General features: G+C 49.2%; 1 protein-coding gene across 2 annotated transcripts; it reads right to left on the bottom strand.

Moving 5' to 3' along the window:
* On the bottom strand, positions 1-19099 carry selenou1a (selenoprotein U 1a). 2 transcript variants are annotated; one of them, XM_055663865.1, is made up of 6 exons: positions 19014-19099; positions 15626-15770; positions 7743-7834; positions 4257-4397; positions 2159-2323; positions 1-385 (listed from the first exon to the last, which is right to left on the bottom strand). In XM_055663865.1, the coding sequence occupies exons 2-6, from the start codon at positions 15768-15770 to the stop codon at positions 272-274; spliced, it is 657 nt and encodes a 218-aa protein (XP_055519840.1). In that variant the 5' UTR covers positions 19014-19099; the 3' UTR covers positions 1-271. The 2 variants fall into 2 exon arrangements, with proteins under 2 accessions (XP_055519840.1, XP_055519839.1); XM_055663864.1 differs by having other exon boundaries at positions 19019-19080.
* Between the last annotated feature and the right edge of the window lie 367 nt (positions 19100-19466).

The raw sequence follows: 19466 nt of genomic DNA, 5'->3' as shown, positions 1-19466 counted from the left end.
TGGGTACTGTGTTCAGATGGTTGGTTAATATGCGTGTTGTTTAGATTGCAGCGGACTGCTTGTGGCATTTATATTGTTGGGGGCTGTTTAGGTTATGAATACTACATTTAAATTTCGGGTAATGCAATTAAATAGTTGTGTACTGCATTTAGATTGGTGGGAGCTGCATTTAGATTGTTGGGGGCTGTGTTTAGATTGCTGGGGGCCGCGTTTATAATGCTGGGGACATGTTTCGTTTAGAATCAAGCCATCAGCTGCCGTTATCCAGGGTTTACTGCTCAGATTTAGTGCGGATCAGAGGCTTGATCTTTCCAACGGCCTCGAGCAGGGACTGGTGGTCAACTTTATCTCCAAACTCCATCTCCCGGTGTTCCAGGAGGATGCCCTGTTGGGACAAACGGCAGCAGCTCAGCACACGGGAGCTAATAACCGACACGTCAGCAGCTCATCTACATCACTACCTCCCCCCTACTCTGACCACCTCCCCTTAAACTCTCCCCATAGTCTCAGCCCCCCCCTCCCCTCCCCCCCTTCCCCATCCGTAAAACATCACCTCCCATCGCAAATCACCCTCACACAAACCCACCCCTCACTCCTTATTCCTCTGCACCCTCCTGCTAGCCCCAAGACTGGGACAGTGGTGCTCAATCCTGGCCTTGGTGCTGTCTGTGTGGAGTTTGCACGTTTGCACCCCGTAAAAGCGCGGGTTTCCTCCCACATCCCAAAGATGTGCGGGTTTGTAGGTTATTTGGCCCCCTGTAAATTGCCCCCAGTGTGTGGGTGAGTGAGAGCAGTGGGGAGGAGCGGGGCGTTGGGGAAAGTGAAGTGGGTCAGCATGAAAATGGTTGTTTGTGGAGTGAGGGGGGGGGGGGGAGGGGGAGGAATAAACACAGAGAGCAAACATACACAGAGTGGGAGATGGTATGGAAACACGAATGAGCAGAGAAGAGTGTGCACAGATCAATTGAAAAAAGAGTGAGAGAGAGGGAGAGAAAGAGAGAGAAAGAAAGATAGAAAGAGGGGCCTCCCTGATGGACATCTACACCTCCCGCTGCCTTAGCAGGGCAAAGAAGATCATCAAAGACAGCTCCCATCCTGCGTTTGGACTGTTCGACCTGCTGCCCTCTGGAAGGCGCTATAGGTGCATCAAATCCAGGACAAACAGACTCAGGAATAGTTGCTTTCCGAGAATTATATCTACTATAAATTCAAATTCACTGACTACACCGCCCAACACGGACTTCCATCTGTATATATGTATATATGAATGTAGCGCCGCAGAATTTGTGCACCTATTCCCCCCCCCCCATCTCCCTTCTGTTTTTTGTTTTTTTTTCTGTTTCTTGTTTTTTGTGCTAAATTGTATATATGCACTGAGTACGAGCAGCTTTCAGTTTCACTGTACATGTATAGTGACAATAAATGGCATATCTATATCTAAAGGGAGGGAGGGGGAGAGGGAGAGAGCACAATGAGAGAAGTGATCACAGAGGAAATGAGTAAGCCACAGACAAGGCATTTGTGCACACACAGGGAGCAACAGGGGCCCATCATTGCCACATTGATGCAGTCACTTTGCCCAGTCGCACTACCCCCATCTGCTGGCATGAGTGCTATATCCCATGCCGTGTCTATTCAAGCATCTGTCTAAATGAGTCTTACACACAATAACTGTATCTGATTCCATCACCTCCCCCGGCTGTGAGCTCCAGATATCAACCACCCCAGCGAGTAGGGGACCTCTCCCTTTAGATCCACGATAAAACTCCCCGCTTTCACCTCAAACATTTGCACTCTTGTTTTTGACACCACCACCATGGGGAAAAGATGCTGACTTTACCGCCCTATGTATGTATGTGTCGGAAGGAACAGCAGATGCTGCTTTAAACTGAAGATAGACACTAAAAGCTGGAGTAACTCAGCAGGTAGCAGACAGCATCTCCGGATAGAAGGAATGGGTGACGTGTTGGGTCTGGACCATTCTTCAGTTTGAGAGTCAGGGGAGAGGGAAAGGAGAGATGTCGACGGTGGTGGAGAGATACTTGGAACAAATTAATGAAAGATTTGCAAGATAGTAACGATGATCAAAGCTGGACTTGTCCCTACTATCTCCACGTCCCACAGCTCCTGACCCCAACGCCCAGCAAAAACTCCCTACCTGATCCTTAGCTCCGATGACGTACACTCCTCCAAGGATGAGGCCTTCTCCGGCCATGTTCCCGGTGAAGCCCTCACGCCAGGCTCGGATGAAGTTTTTCCAAACCCCCAGGCGGGCAAACCCCATGAGCCCCAGCTTCCGCTGCTTGGGCCCGTAGAAGCACTTCTACAAATGGAGCAACGCACAGTGTGAGGGGTACGGAGAAGTGGGGACACATCACCCTCACCCAGCTCCCTGCCGGACTCAAGGGTCATCCTCTGGATGGACGAATGGGCAATGAGGAAGCACGGCACAAGTGATAGACCATTAGGAACAGCGGGAATTCTTCCAGCTCGTTTTGATGACTCTGCCCGCATTTTGTTGACCTTCTCGCCCGACGTAAAGTCCTACATATTCACCCGGCCCTTTATCCCGTTATCCAGACATCGAAGGAAATCTATTTCCTTGCGGCACGCGGTAGCGTTCCCGCCTTACAGCGCTAGAGGCCCGGGTTCAATCCCGACTTTGGGCGCTGTCGGTGTGGAGTTTGCACCCCCCCCCCCCTGTGATTGCATACGCCGGCTTCCTCCCACGCTCCAAAGGCATGGATTTGTACGCTAAATGGATCGTATAAAATAATAATATATACTGGGGCAAACCCCTATATCCCGATACTCCTTCCCGTGGCTGCTGAGGATTCGCATAGCAAGAGTGGCCCAGCCACTAGGAGGCGCTGCAGGCCCTTAATAAGCAGGGAGTGGCTGTAGACGTGGGATAACATGTAACTGATGTGATCAGGTGATCGATGGGTTGGCACAGACTCAATGGGACGAAGGGCCTGCTTCCATGCTCTATCACTAAACTCTAAAGGAAGTACAGGTAATTTCTTTATGACCGAATAATTCCAGAACCAGGGGCCACAGTCTTAGAATACAGGGGAGGTCATTTAAGACTGAGGTGAGAAAAAACCTTTTCACCCAGAAGGGGTGAAGACAGTAGGCAGTGGAGGCCAAGTCACTGGATGGATTTAGGAGAGAGTTAGATAGAGCTCCAGGGGGCTAGTGGAGTCGAGGGATATGGGGAGAAGGCAGGCACGGGTTATTGATTGGGGACGATCAGCCATGATCACAATAAATGGCGGTGCTGGCTCGAAGGGCCGAATGGCCTCCTCCTGCAGCTATTTTCCATGTTCTATGCAGCTTATCTTTCTTGACTGTGTGCAGTTTTGGCAAAAGATAAAGGATGCCCAGTATCAATAAGGATTTTCCATCTGCATAACCTCGGGAATGCCATACAATTCATAGAAAACATCGAAACATAGAAAACAGGTGCAGGAGTAGGCCATTCGGCCCTTCGAGTCTGCACCGCCATTCAATGTGATCATGGCTGATCATCCAACTCAGTATCCTGTACCTGCCTTCTCTCCATACCCCCTGATCCCTTTAGCCACATCTAACTCCTCTCTCCCACAACTGCATTGGACGGTTAGCTAAATCAGCAGTAATGTGGCTGGAAAAGTGGGCTGTCCGTGTTTTAGCGTGTTCTCAGTGGGCCATAGACAATAGACAATAGGTGCCCATTTGGCCCTTCGAGAGGCTGTTCTCCCCATGTACCCTGTTCCTGCCTTCTCCCCATATCCCCCGACTCCGTTATTTTTAAAGAGCCTATCTAGCTCTCTCTTGAAAGCATCCGAGCTTAGTCCTCTGGAAATGCATGGGTGTAAATTGATACTCAACATTAAATGTCAATTGATCTGTGGTTCTGTGAACCCCCCCCCCTGTGGCCGTGTGGGTTTTCTCCGGGTGCTTCGGTTTCCTCCCACACTCCAAAGACGTGCGGGTTTGTGGGTTAATTGGCCTCTGTAAAATTATAAATTGTCCCTTGTGTGTGTGTGTGTAGGATGGTGCTAGCGTGCGGGGATCGCTGGTCGGAGCGGACTCGGGTCGGTTTCCGTGCTGTATGTCTAAACTAAACTAATGTGTGAGTGATCAATGGTCGGTACGGACTTGATGGGCTGAAGGGCCTGTCCCCGTGCTGCATCTTGAAGACTAAAAGATAAATTGAAAAAAAAAAAAATGGGAACTTCCAAGTGCTTCCACATCAGGTACCAGATACATACATTGACATCTAGAAAGATTTCTCCTTTGAAATAGGGCTGGAATTCCTTCACTTCATGGTTGATGTTTTCTTTGATGACTGCGTAAAGAGGGATGCCCATCTCGTCGAGCTGGGGTTTCAGAGAGGAGATGCCAGCAGCCTCCTGCAGGGAGCAACAACACAACAACTATCAGCCTGAGCTGCAAGAGGAGTTGCAAGGCTGGAATGGTCAACCCAGAGCAGAGGCCAACAGCTAGAGTAATTGCCAGCACTCAGTGAAACACTGCAAATGCGGGAACAGGAATAGAATTAATTTGAATAGAAAAAATGTAATTGTATAGAAAAAAGGAATAGGTGACATTTTGTGTTAGGACCCTTCTTCAGATTGAAAGTAGAGTCATAGGCCTCGACCTATTCCTCTACCTAAGTCACCTATTCCTTTTCTCCAGAGATGCTGCCTGGCTCACTGAGTTACTCCAGCATGTTGTGTCTATCTTCAGTGTAAACCGGCATCTGTAGACTGAAGAAGGGTCTCAACCCTGAAACGTCACCCATTCCTTCTCTCCAGAGATGCTGCCTGTCCTGCTGAGTTACTCCAGCATTTTGTGTCCATCTTTCGTTCCTTGTTACATATCGAATAGTCTGTGGAATTCTCTGCCTCAGTGGAGGCAGGTTCTCTGGATGCTTTCAAGAGAGAGCTAGATAGGGCTCTTAAAGATTGCGGAGTTGGGGGCTATGGGGAGAAGGCAGGAACGGGGTACTGATTGGGGATGATCAGCCATGATCACAATGAATGGCGGTGCTGGCTCGAAGGGCTGAATGGCCTACTCCTGCACCTATTGTCTATTGTCTAATAGAATTGAACAGTACAGCACAAGACCAACAATGTTTCTGCTGAACTTGATGCCGAGTTAAACTGATCTCATCTACCTGTAACGTTTAAGGAGGAACTGCAGATGCTGGAACAATCGAAGGTAGACAAAAATGCTGGAGAAACTCAGCGGGTGAGGCAGCATCTATGGAGCGAAGGAATTTCGGGTCAAGACCCTTCTTCAGACTGATGAGGGGATGGGTGGGGGGGGAGAAGAAGAAAGGAAGAGGCAGAGACAGTGGGCTGTGGGAGAGTTGGGAAAGGGAGGGGAAAGAGGGAGAAAGCAAGGACTATGTGAAATTGGAGAAGTCAATGTTGGGGTGTAGACTACCCAAGCGAAATATGAGGTGCTGCTCCTCCAATTTACGGTGGGCCTCACTCTGGCCATGGAGGAGGCCCAGGACAGAAAGGTCGGATTCGGAATGGGAGGGGGAGTTGAAGTGCTGAGCCACCGGGAGATCAGGTTGGTTATTGCGGACTGAGCGGAGGTGTTGGGCGAAGTGATCGCCAAGCCTACGCTTGGTCTCACCAATGTAGAGCTGCCTGCGCATGATCCAGATCCCTCTGTTCCCTGAACTTCCTAGTGGGTATCTAAAAACCTCTTTAGTGCCACTATTGTATCTGCCTTCACCACCAGCCCTGGCAATGTGTTCAGGCCCCCGCCACTCTGGGTAAAAATACATGTCCCACATATCGCCATTAAACTCTTCCCCTCTCACCTTATTGCTGCGCCCTCTAGTGGTGGACATTTCCACGGACAAAACAAGGTTCTGATTGTCAACCCTCTGATCCAGGCAGCATTCTGGTAACCCTCCTCTGCCCCCTCTCTAAAGCCACCACATCTTCCCAGTGATGGGGGCGATCAGAACTGCACACAATACTCGCATCCACTCCCTACGCACTAGAGAGGGTGGCACGCTGGTGCAGCGGTAGAGTTGCTGCCTTACCGCGCCAGAGACGCCGGTTCAATTCCGACCCCAGGTGCTGTCTGTGTGGAGTTTGCACATTTTCCCTGTGACCGTGTAGGGTTTCTCCGGGTGCTTCAGTTTCCTCGCACACCCCAAAGACTTTGTTGTGCAGGTTTGTTAGTTAATTGATTCCTGTAAATTTGTCTCGTGTGTTGGATGGAACTGGTGCATGGGTGATCGCTGACCAGCGATGTTTCATAATTAATGTTTAATAATTCATATTTAATATTTTATGTGTCATTTAAGCCGATAAGACTTTGGTTAGGCTGCATTTGGGGTATTGCTTGCAGTTCTGGTTGCTACAGTAATGTCATAAGCGATAGGAGCAGAATTAGGCCATTCGGCCCATCAAGACTATTCAATCTACCTCTCCCTCCTAACCGCCTTCGCCCAAATCTCCTGCCTTCTCCCCATAACCCCTGAGATTCTGTCCCATTTTGTTTTGTAACCTAACATCTGCAGTTCCTTGTATTTTCTCAGACATTAAAAGTGTGCAGAGATAACAGAGGTACCATGTGTGTAGGAAGGAACTGCAGATGCTGGTTATACCAAAGTTAGGCACAAAGTGCTGGAGTAACTCAGCGGGACAGGCAGCATCTTTGGAGAGAAGGAACAGGTGACGTTTCGGGTCGAGACCTTTGTTCAGACGCAGGACACGAAACATCACCCGTTTCTTTTCTCCAATGATGATGCCTGGCCCGCTGAGTTACTCCAGCATTGTGTATCTATCTATAACATATTGTCATGGTCAGAGAGCTAACAGGAACCAAAGAGCAGGGAGCCATAGATCTTATGCCAGTTGGCAAGGGGCAATAAATTATGTGGCACAGGAAGTGGTAGTTGGGATGCAAAGCTTTCTCATGACTATGTGTGCATGGAGAATTAAGCAATACACTCATTATATACTTAGTTTAGTGATACAGCACGGAAACAGGCCCTTCGGCCCACCGAGTCCGCACATTAACACTATCCTACACACACTAGGGACAGTTTTACGCATACACTCAGCCAATTAACCTACAAACATGTTCCACCAGGGGCGCCGCAAGATTGGCAGCCCCGCCAACAGTCTGTCTGTCTCATTTTTAGTGTGTGTTAAAAGTCTGTGTAAATGTTCTCTGGTTTGTCTATGTGGGGGGAGGGGGAGAAACTTTGTCTTCAGTTTCTTACCTTGCCGGAGATGTGATTATTTTCCGGATCGCATCTCCGGTTGCTCTGCGGCCTACCATCGATGGAGCTGGAGCCCCCCCCCCCCCGACCCGCGGCGGAGAACAAAGAAGGGAAGAGATTGAACTTTTTTTCATCTTCCACCACAGAGAGGAATGTGGAGGAGTCACTGTGGTGGATGTTTATGTTTTGTGCGTTCCGTTGCTTTTTATTGTACGAGTGACCTGGCAAATGAAATTCCTCGAAAGTTGCAAAACATACTTGGCTAATAAAGTATGACTGTGACTGTGTTTGAATGGGATTGTCTTTGGAGTGTGGGAGGAAACCAAAGTCCTCAGAGAAAACCCATGTGGTCACGGGGAGAATGTACAAACTCCGTACAGACAGCACCTGTAGTCAGGATCGAACCCGGGACTCTGGCGCTGCAAGAGTCTGTAAGGCAGCAACTCTACCGCTGCGCTACTATGAGCACACACACAAAATGCAACAGTTCACTCCATACCTCCCGGCACAAGAATCATCCCGGTCTTCGAACCACCATTATTACTGCTCCATTACTTTGCCACAAGTCGCTTGCTTTAAATGCAAGTCCCCCTGGAAACATATAAACATATTCAATTAAAACAGGCACAAAAATCTGGAGTAACTCAGCACGTCTGACAGCATCTCTGGAGAAAAGGAATAGGTGACGTTTTGGGTCAAGATCCTTCTTCCGACTCATAGAGTGAGATCTATATCAATGTATGAAATCTATATCAGTCTGAAAAAGGGTTTCGGCCCGAAACGTTGCCCATTTCCTTCACTCCATAGATGCTGATGCACCTGCTGAGTTTCTCCAGCATTTTTGTCTACCATCTATATCATTGAATTGGGTGAGAATGTATATAGAGAGATTAGTGAGTTTGCAGATGATACAAAAGTGGGTGGTATGGCAATTGTGTAGATGGTTGCGGCAGGATCATGATCGATTGGCCAGGTAGGCTGAGGAATGGTTGATGGAATGTGACAGAGAAATGTGAGGTGTGGCATTTTGGAAAGTCCCTACACAGTGAATGGCAGGGCTCTGGGGAGTGTCGTAGAGCAGAGGGATGCAGGAGTGCTGGTACGTGGCTTCTTGAAGGTGGCGTCACAGGTAGATGGTCAAAATGGCTTATGGCACTTTGGTCTTCATCAGTCAGAGTATTGAGTATAGAAGTTGGGAAGTCATGTTGGCGAATGCAGGCAAGTGGGAACAGTGTAGATTTACATGTTGGTTGGCTTGGGCAAGTTGGGCTGAACGGCCTGTTTCCACGCTATTTGACTCTAAAAGAGAGGGAAATAATTTGGTAAGGGAATCTGTAGACCAATAACCCCCAACCCGCTAATCAAGAATTTGTCTTTCTCTGCCTTTTTTTTTTTTTTTTTTAATATTTTATTTTATTAGAAGTAAGCACAGTCATATGGCACCAAAGTGCCTAATATATATTTTCATAATACATTTTATGTACAACTTCTTTTTTTTTTGTTATATTGAAAAAAGATGAGCATAAGAAAAAGAAGTTAGATAGTAAAGGATAGAAAGATGTGAAATATATAGTGTGTGAAGAAAGAAAACGAGCAAATGAAGAAAGTTGAGAGAGAAAATAGTGAAAAAAAAGGAGATCATTATTTATAATCTTGACCAACCCTCGTCCAGTCCTGAAACAGTTATTTTTTACAATTGTGTTGCACCATATGATTCTCTGCCTTAAAAACATCCATCAACTTGGCCTCCACAGCCACCTGTAGCAATGAATTCCACAGATTCACCACCCTCTGACTAAATACATTCTGAGCCAGGGCTGAGAATATCGACCCAGCAAGCTCCTTTGCAAAATGATAAACTACAGATAGAATATTGTGCATGGGTCAGTCCACTACACTCAAAACCTCCGGCCTCCGGCCCCTGGGCCGAATGCGGCCCGTAACCCAAAATCATCCGACCCGTCGAGCTCTGTCTGTACCGCATCCTGCACAAAGCTGCCGGCACGGCCTCGCACCTTCTGTGAACACGTCTAGGAGGGAACTGCTGGAAAAATCGAAGGTAGACAAAAATGCTGGAGAAACTCAGCGGGTGAGACATGCAAGGATTGCATGAAGCTGCCTCACCCGCTGAGTTTCTCCAGCATTTTTGTCTACCTTCTGTGAACATGTGATTTGATTCCTGCCATCCGGGGCGGGATCCATGTGTACACGTGATAGATGTGGCCCACCATCCCGCTCACAGATATGCATCCCAGCCCCTATGCAGAACAAGGTTGCCCACCCCTGCTCTAAAGGAACTGTATTCTGTAGGGAATGGATGAGAAAGTGGACCAACAGAGAACTAGTGTGAATGGGTGAGCGAAGGCCGGTGTGGACTAGGTGGGCCGAAGGGCCTGTTTCCAATACCCACTATGGGTCTCCACCCAAAACGGCACCCAATTCTTCTCTCCGGAGATGCTGCCTGTCCCGCTGAGTTTTGTGTCCATCTGTGGGAAATTCCCACTGTGTCAACGAAAATATTGTACAAAATGAGAAGCCGCCATCTCCTTACAAACTGATCCACAATGACAATTACCTAAAAGGACACAACGTGCTGGAGTAACTCAGTGGGTCAGGCAGCATCTCTGGAGTATCGGGATAGGTGATGTTTCGGGTCAGGACCTCTCGGAGGTTGACAATAACCTAGTTTAGCTCTTGGCAGGTACATTGTTTTGCAGGAAGCAGTTTAAGCCACACACAGAATAATCCACAGTTTCCAAAATTAACTGTCCACACATAATCAGTGAACAACCTCGGGTTTAAATCCCTTGACAAACTATGCGTGCCTACGCACATACCAATCAACGGTTGGGTGAGAATGTATATAGCGAGATTAGTGAGTTTGCAGATGATACAAAAGTGGGTGGTATGGCAATTGTGAAGATGGTTGCGGCAGGATCATGATCGATTGGCCAGGTGGGCTGAGGAATGGTTGATGGAATGTGACAGAGAAATGTGAGGTGTGGCATTTTGGAAAGTCCCTACACAGTGAATGGCAGGGCTCTGGGGAGTGTCGTAGAGCAGAGGGATGCAGGAGTGCTGGTACGTGGCTTCTTGAAGGTGGCGTCACAGGTAGATAGTCAAAATGGCTTATGGCACTTTGGCCTTCATCAGTCAGAGTATTGAATATAGAAGTTGGGAAGTCATGTTGGCGAATGCATGCAAGTGGGAGCAGTGTAGATGGGACATGTTGGTTGGCATGGGCAAGTTGGGCCGAATGGCCTCTTTCCACGCTATTTGACTAAAAGAGAGGGAAATAATTTGGTGAGGGAATCTGTAGACCAATAACCCCCAACACCCTAATCAAGAATTTGTCTTTCTCTGCCTTAAAAACATCCATCAACTTGGCTCCACAGCCACCAGTAGCAATGAATTCCACAGATTCACCACCCTCTGACTAAATACATTCTAAGCCAGGGCTGAGAATATCAAACCAGCAAGCTCCTTTGCAAAATGATAAACTACAGATAGAATATTGTGCATGGGTCAGTCCACTACACTCAAAACCTCCGGCCTCCGGCCCCTGGGCCGAATGCGGCCCGTAACCCAAAATCATCCGACCCGTCAAGCTCTGTCTGTACCGCATCCTGCACAAAGCTGCCGGCACGGCCTCGCACCTTCTGTGAACACGTCTTAGAAAGAACTGCAGATGCTGGAAAAATCGAAGGTAGACAAAAATGCTGGAGAAACTCAGCGGGTGAGACGTGCAAGGATTGCATGAGGCTGCCTCACCCGCTGAGCTTCTCCAGCATTTCTATCTACCTTCTGTGAACATGTGATTTGATGTCTGCCATCCGGGGCGGGATCCGTGTGTACACGTGATAGATGTGGCCCGCCATCCACTCACAGATATGCATCCCAGCCCCTATGCAGAACAAGGTTGCCCACCACTGCTCTAAAGGAACTATATTCTGTAGGGAATGGATGAGAAAGTGGACCAACAGAGAACTAGTGTGAATGGGTGAGCGAAGGTCGGTGTGGACTAGGTGGGCCGAAGGGCCTGTTTCCAATACCCACTATGGGTCTCCACCCGAAACGGCACCCAATTCTTCTCTCCGGAGATGCTGCCTGTCCCGCTGAGTTTTGTGTCCATCTGTGGGAAATTCCCACTGTGTCAACGAAAATATTGTACAAAATGAGAAGCCACCATCTCCTTACAAACTGATCCACAATGACAATTACCTAAAAGGACACAACGTGCTGGAGTAACTCAGTGGGTCAGGCAGCATCTCTGGAGTATCGGGATAGGTGATGTTTCGGGTCAGGACCTCTCGGAGGTTGACAATAACCTAGTTTAGCTCTTGGCAGGTACATTGTTTTGCAGGAAGCAGTTTAAGCCACACACAGAATAATCCACAGTTTCCAAAATTAACTGTCCACACATAATCAGTGAACAACCTCGGGTTTAAATCCCTTGACAAACTATGCGTGCCTACGCACATACCAATCAACGGTTGGGTGAGAATGTATATAGCGAGATTAGTGAGTTTGCAGATGATACAAAAGTGGGTGGTATGGCAATTGTGAAGATGGTTGCGGCAGGATCATGATCGATTGGCCAGGTGGGCTGAGGAATGGTTGATGGAATGTGACAGAGAAATGTGAGGTGTGGCATTTTGGAAAGTCCCTACACAGTGAATGGCAGGGCTCTGGGGAGTGTCGTAGAGCAGAGGGATGCAGGAGTGCTGGTACGTGGCTTCTTGAAGGTGGCGTCACAGGTAGATAGTCAAAATGGCTTATGGCACTTTGGCCTTCATCAGTCAGAGTATTGAATATAGAAGTTGGGAAGTCATGTTGGCGAATGCATGCAAGTGGGAGCAGTGTAGATGGGACATGTTGGTTGGCATGGGCAAGTTGGGCCGAATGGCCTCTTTCCACGCTATTTGACTAAAAGAGAGGGAAATAATTTGGTGAGGGAATCTGTAGACCAATAACCCCCAACACCCTAATCAAGAATTTGTCTTTCTCTGCCTTAAAAACATCCATCAACTTGGCTCCACAGCCACCAGTAGCAATGAATTCCACAGATTCACCACCCTCTGACTAAATACATTCTAAGCCAGGGCTGAGAATATCAAACCAGCAAGCTCCTTTGCAAAATGATAAACTACAGATAGAATATTGTGCATGGGTCAGTCCACTACACTCAAAACCTCCGGCCTCCGGCCCCTGGGCCGAATGCGGCCCGTAACCCAACATCATCCGACCCGTCAAGCTCTGTCTGTACCGCATCCTGCACAAAGCTGCCGGCACGGCCTCGCACCTTCTGTGAACACGTCTTAGAAAGAACTGCAGATGCTGGAAAAATCGAAGGTAGACAAAAATGCTGGAGAAACTCAGCGGGTGAGACGTGCAAGGATTGCATGAGGCTGCCTCACCCGCTGAGCTTCTCCAGCATTTCTATCTACCTTCTGTGAACATGTGATTTGATGTCTGCCATCCGGGGCGGGATCCGTGTGTACACGTGATAGATGTGGCCCGCCATCCACTCACAGATATGCATCCCAGCCCCTATGCAGAACAAGGTTGCCCACCACTGCTCTAAAGGAACTATATTCTGTAGGGAATGGATGAGAAAGTGGACCAACAGAGAACTAGTGTGAATGGGTGAGCGAAGGTCGGTGTGGACTAGGTGGGCCGAAGGGCCTGTTTCCAATACCCACTATGGGTCTCCACCCGAAACGGCACCCAATTCTTCTCTCCGGAGATGCTGCCTGTCCCGCTGAGTTTTGTGTCCATCTGTGGGAAATTCCCACTGTGTCAACGAAAATATTGTACAAAATGAGAAGCCACCATCTCCTTACAAACTGATCCACAATGACAATTACCTAAAAGGACACAACGTGCTGGAGTAACTCAGTGGGTCAGGCAGCGTCTCTAGAGTATCGGGATAGGTGATGTTTCGGGTCAGGACCTCTCGGAGGTTGACAATGACCTAGTTTAGCTCTTGGCAGGTACATTGTTTTGCAGGAAGCAGTTTAAGCCACACACAGAATAGTCCACAGTTTCCAAAATTAACTGTTCACACATAATCAGTGAACAACCTCGGGTTTAAAATCCTTGACAAACTATGCGTGCCTACGCACATACCTATCAACGGTTGCTAGGCTTAAATCTTCCCACCACAAACAAACAGGCCAATTGTTGCCAGGATCAATTCTCCTCACTCAATTCTTGGCTGGTGTCCAATGTTGACTTACCCCACGAACAACAGTCTCCTGTTACACTGCTTGACTGATCAAACATGCACTTGTACGATCAACTGAATCCCACGACAGAGAACAAACGCCACTGAGCTGAGCCAGACACCCTGTGTCACGTTAATTTCACAAGCCCCTTTTACCTACATTCTTAGTCCGACTGACCTTGGAATTGTTACTGAGCTGTTACTGAGTGTAAGAAAGATGCTGATTTAAATCGAAGGGAGACACAAAATGCTGGAGTAACTCAGCGGGACAGGCAACATCGCTGGAGAGCAGGAACGGGCGACGTTTCGGGTTGAGACCCTTCTTCAGACTGAGCTCCTGTGGCTGGGCCTTGTGGTGAGGCTGCTGGCCGGTTGCCAGCGGCGACAGGCTCGATGCAGGCTGCATGAGGGCATCACACACTGGTCTGCTGGATCCTGGTATCATTTGCTTCCGATAACACATTCACAGGAGACAAAGAACAGCGCAGTTCCACAGAAGCGATGGCGATGAGTTACTGAGAACGAAGGGAGGGGGGGGGGGGGGGCAACGATAATGAAGGGGGGACCTGGCGGGGGGTGGGGGGTGAAGGGAAGGGCCGCTGAAAACAAGGAGGGGCGTCCTGGCCATGTACAAAAGGAGGTGCAGGACAAAACATGGCAGATAATAGGTGGGGAGGGGGTGGGGGGGGGGGGGGGGGGGGGGGAGGGGGGAGGGTGGTAGTTTGACAGCCAGATGGTTGGACAAAGGGCCAGAGTTGACAAAACAGGAGGTGTGTGAGAAAAGGGTTAATAGGGATGGTTGATTTATACTAGAACTCTGAAATATAAACTTAGAAAGAAATGAGCTGTCAGCAGAAGCCAGTAGAAGAAAGTAACAATATACAGAACAGAGAGAAATTCTAGATAAAAAGTAGCAAACAGATAGAAACTTCAGCAGAAGCCTTGGGAGTCTTTGACGTCAGGAGATGAGACATTCTCGTGGGAATATAAACCTTAGTGTTCTGATTGGCAGAAGCTCGATGGGGAGACATGAGGTAGTGACCATAGTAAAGAAATGTATAAAGATAGAAGGCATCTCCATCTTCGGTGTGCCTCTAGGGGACATCAGAGGTGAGGCACCTATTCTGCAGAATATGAAATTAATAAAAACACTTCTTTGTCTGAATTTGTCTCAAGAGCATTTGTGATTTTTGAATCTCACAGGTGTGAGACAAGAGGATTGACGAGTTGCGAATTGTGAAGGAACTGCAGTCGCTGGTTTAAATCGAAGTTAGACACACAAAATGCTAGATTCACTCAGCGGGACAGGCAGCATCTATGGAGAGAAGGAATGGGTGACGTTTGGGGTCGAGACCCTTCTTCAGACCGAACTGTGCGGATTGTGAAGCCAGATGATGGAATGTAGGTTGGGGGGTGGGGGGGGGGAAATAGGCGGGTCAGGAGAAGTGGGGAGGAAATAGCAATTCTCCTACTTTGGGCAACTCCCTTTCTCTGTATATCAGAAAGGAGCCATTTCTGCCACACCTTATCCATTTGTAACAATGACTCAACCTTCCTCATTGTGTGGGGGTATGATCCACACCCAGCAGGTCAGGCTCTGCCAATGGGGCCGCACGCAACAATGAAGACAGGGCCAAACACGGGCAAATGATGCCAGCTTAGATGGGGCATATACGATGGCATGGATGACTTGGACCAAAGGGCCTGTTTCCGTGCTGTTTTTGAATTTATCTAGCCCGAACCACACCGTCAACTCATCGGACCAGTCTAAGAAACACCCGCCAACAGTCAGCCCTTCACTTTCTGCCATTCAGTTCATTTGGGATCCAAATTTGACCATCGCTTTTTGATTTACAAAAAGCAAAAAGAAAATGATGGGAACACTTGGCTGGTCAATCAGCATTCATGGGTGGAGCAACAATGTCATTGCTTCTGGTTGACACAAGGAACTACAGATAGATAGAGTTGGATGATCAGCCATGATCATATTGAATGGCGGTGCAGGCTCGAAGGGCCGAATGGCCTACTCCTGCACCTATTTTCTATGTTTTATGTTTGTGTTGAGACCCTTCTTCAGACACTGTGAGGACTATGAAGCTAGTATAGTGGACTCTGTGATGAGGAAGGGTGTATTGTGATCTGAACATTACACTTGCCTTGATCCAGGGTCCTCAGATCGGCTGCCGACAGGTAGCTTAACGTAGCAGACTCGGGCTTGGGCATCAGGAGGTCAGTGTTGGCCAGGAAGATGCCAGCGATTGCAGCTCCCAGGGCCCCGAGACCCACCGTCCACATGGCCATCTGCAAATCCACGGGACACACGGAGACTTCAACACCAGCAGCCAGGGCCAGGGCGGTTTAAATTCACTAAAATATACCGCAACCCTCTATGGAGGCAAAACCTTATTCCCTCTCTCACAGCCCTGCTTTCTCCTTCTTCCTCCTTCTATCTCTCTCTCTCTCTCTTTCTTTCTCTCTCTCTCCCACCACTGCTCCCTCTCTCTCCAGTCACCACTCTCTCCCTCACGCTATCTCTGTGCGAACACTGAGTCCCTCTCACCGCCCCCCCCCCTCCCCCTCTCCACATATCACACCACTTGCTCTCTGAAGATAACGCTCACTATCCCTCACAGGCCACTGCACACTCTCTATCTATGGGCACCACTCCCTCTCATCCTCCCCTGGATATTGCTTGCTCTCTCCATTGAATCTCCGCGTTCTCTACTGCTCTCGACACTGCGCTCTCTCCCCCCCCCCTCATTTGAGACTGCTCACTGGCTTCTCTCTCACATAGAAACATAGAAATTAGGTGCAGGAGTAGGCCATTCGGCCCTTCGAGCCTGCACCGCCATTCAATATGATCATGGCTGATCATCCAACTCAGTATCCCGTACCTGCTTTCTCTCCATACCCTCTGAACCCTTTAGCCACAAGGGCCACCCTCTTAAATATAGCAAATGAACTGGCCTCAACTACCCTCTGTGGCAGAGAGTTCCAGAGATTCACCACTCTCTGTGTGAAAAATGTTTTTCTCATCTCGGTTTTAAAGGATTTCCCCCTTATCCTTAAGCTGTGACCCCTTGTCCTGGACTTCCCCAACAATCTTCCTGCATCTAGCCTGTCCAACCCCTTAAGAATTTTGTAAGTTTCTATAAGATCCCCCCTCAATCTCCTAAATTCTAGAGAGTATAAATCAAGTCTATCCAGTCTTTCTTCGTAAGACAGTCCTGACATCCCAGGAATCAGTCTGGCGAACCTTCTCTGCACTCCCTCTATGGCAATAATGTCCTTCCTCAGATTTGGAGACCAAAACTGTACGCAATACTCCAGGTGTGGTCTCACCAAGACCCTGTACAACTGCAGTAGAACCTCCCTGTTCCTATACTCAAAATCCTTTTGCTATGAAAGCTAACATACCATTCGCTTTCTTCACTGCCTGCTGCACCTGCATGCCTACTTTCAATGACTGGTGAACCACGACACCCAGGTCTCGCTGCATCTCCCCTTTTCCTAATCGGCCACGAGACACCACCCTCTCTGGATACGTCTGTGTCTGTCTCTGTCTGTCCGTCTTTCTCTGCCTCTCTCTCTCTCTCTGCCTCTCTCTCTCTCTCTGTGCCTCTCTCTCTCTCTCTGTGCCTCTCTCTCTCGCAGGCGAATGGGGTTGAGAGGGATAGATCAGGCATGATTCAATAGCGGAGTAGACTAGAGAGAAAAATGTCTCCTAAATCTGTGCACCAGACTCGCCACTTTCAGGGAACTGTGCACCTGTACTAAATTTCTTTGCTTTCCAACGCTCTTCAGGGCTCGAGTATTTATTGTGCAAGTCCTGCTCCAGTTTGCCCAACCAAAATGCAGCACCTCGCACTTGGCAGACTTCAATTCCATTTGCCATTCATTCCCCTTAGCCCACCTTCCTAACTGATCTAGATATTGTTGTCCCAACTGAGATATCCTTCCTCACTGTCCACTACAGCAGAGAAAGTGAGCTCACTGTTCATATGTTATAGGAGCAGAATGAGGTTCGGATAGGACATTTAATACCAGTGCAATGAAAGGCGTTGGAAAGGAAACATTTTTCACATGTAGTCCAGCTCTGGACTAAGGTGGGCCTCTCCATAATGGACACCACTCTCCCCCTCCCTTCCCGATAACTATCTTTCCCATTTCTCTTTCACTCTCTTGTACACCTGGTGCTCTCTCTACTTCCACCTTCTCCTCTGTCTTCCCACTTTATCTCATTCACCCCTTCTCTCTCCACCCAGTTCCCACCCCGGAGTTCTCTCTTCCATTCTCTCTCCCCTTTTCTTAAGTCCTCCCCCTGTATCTCTCTCTACCATACTATTTCCCCCTCCCTCTCTCCATCCCATTTCTCTCTCTCACCTCTGCCTCCCCTTCCCGATAACTATCCCCCATTTCTCTTTCCCTACCCCCCATCTCTCTCACCCTCCCCTTTCCTTCTCCCCCACCTCTCCCCTTCTCCCTTCCCCCTTCTCCTCATACTCCCCCCCCTTCTTGTCCCCCCATCCCCGTTTCTCTTCCTCCCCTCCCTTCCTGTCCCTCCCCCATCCTCTCCACCATTGCCCCCATTCTTCTTTCTCCCCTTTCCTTTTCTCCTCCCCCCCTCCCCCCCCCTTTTCCCCTGCTCTCCCCCCCCCTCACCCACCAGCTTGCCCTTCCCCCCCACTTCCCCGTTCTCTATCCCATTCCTTATCAGACCGCTTTTTTCGCTCTTGCCCCCTCACGCTTTCTTCTCCCTCTACCTTCCCCACCCCTTCCCTTCCAACTTATTTCCTTTCCTCTTCCCCCTTCCCCTCCCCCTTTCCCCCCCTCCCTCCCCTGCCAATTTTCTCTTGTTCACCCCTTTGTCTCCGTTTCTCTACCCCTTTCTCTACATCTTTCACCCCTCTGCCCCTTTTTAAAAACGTCTATCCCCTTCTCTCTCTCTCTCCCTCCATCCCGTTCTTTCTCTCCCTCTCTCCACCCCCTTCTCTCTCTCCGTCTCTATCCTCCATTCGCTCGCTGTCTCAATCTCCTTATCTCTCTTCCTCTAATCTACCCCTCTCTCCCTTTCGAAATTCCCTTTTGCTGTTTCTGACCAACCTTCTCTCTCCCTCTCTCTATCCCCTTCCTCCTCTGCCCTGATTTTCCATTTCCTTCTGCCCTCTTTTCATTCTCTAACGCATTCTCTCTCTCTTTCCTTCTCTCTCTGCCCTGACCTTCCCTTTCCCTCTGCCCTCTTTTTGTTCTCCCTGCTTCTCTCTCTCTCTCTCTGCCTCAATCCCCTTTTCTCTCACTGTCTCGATCCTCTTTTCTCTCGCAGTTCAATCCCATTTTCCCTCTCCCTCTGCCCTCCTTTTCCCATTTAACCCATTCACTCTCTCTCTCTCTCTCATTCTCTGCCCTGATTTTCCCTCTCCCAGTTTTTTTTCCCAGTTTTTTTCTCTAACTCATTCTCTCCCCTGATTTTCCTCCCTTTGGTCCCGAGCCCACTCTCTCCCCCATGCACACCTCCCCCCCTCCCTCCCCGGCCCGGATCCTCACCTCACCCTGAGCCGCAGCCGCATCGACCCGCTGGCACCAAACTGGTCCAAAGGTGACAGGAGGCGAGGTGGGCGGGACCTTCTCTGGACCGCCAGCCAATGGAGGCTGAGAGATTGTGACAGACAGATCCTCCAGCCTATCCAGACCGGGGATAGATGACAGGCGGCTGCAGCGGCCAATAGCGGGGCCGATCCAGGGAAGGAGGCGGGTCTTCACTCCAGGGGTCGACAACCAATCACTGTGGCGGGAGGAGGGTGGTACCATGTCTGCAGCCAATGACAGCGGAGGAGGTGTGACAGGCAGGTGCAGCAGCCAATGGCAGCGGAGGGAGTGTGACAGGCAGGTGCAGCAGCCAATGGCAGCGGAGAGCGTGTGACAGGCAGGTACAGCAGCCAATGGCGGCGGAGGGAGTGTGACAGGCAGGTGCAGCAGCCAATGGCAGCGGAGAGCGTG

The sequence above is a fragment of the Leucoraja erinacea genome, chromosome 39, assembly GCF_028641065.1.
Source record: "Leucoraja erinacea ecotype New England chromosome 39, Leri_hhj_1, whole genome shotgun sequence".
Lineage (NCBI taxonomy): Eukaryota > Metazoa > Chordata > Chondrichthyes > Rajiformes > Rajidae > Leucoraja > Leucoraja erinaceus.
Note: the sequence above shows the minus strand (reverse complement) of the source record. Positions and strands in the feature narration are given on the sequence as shown.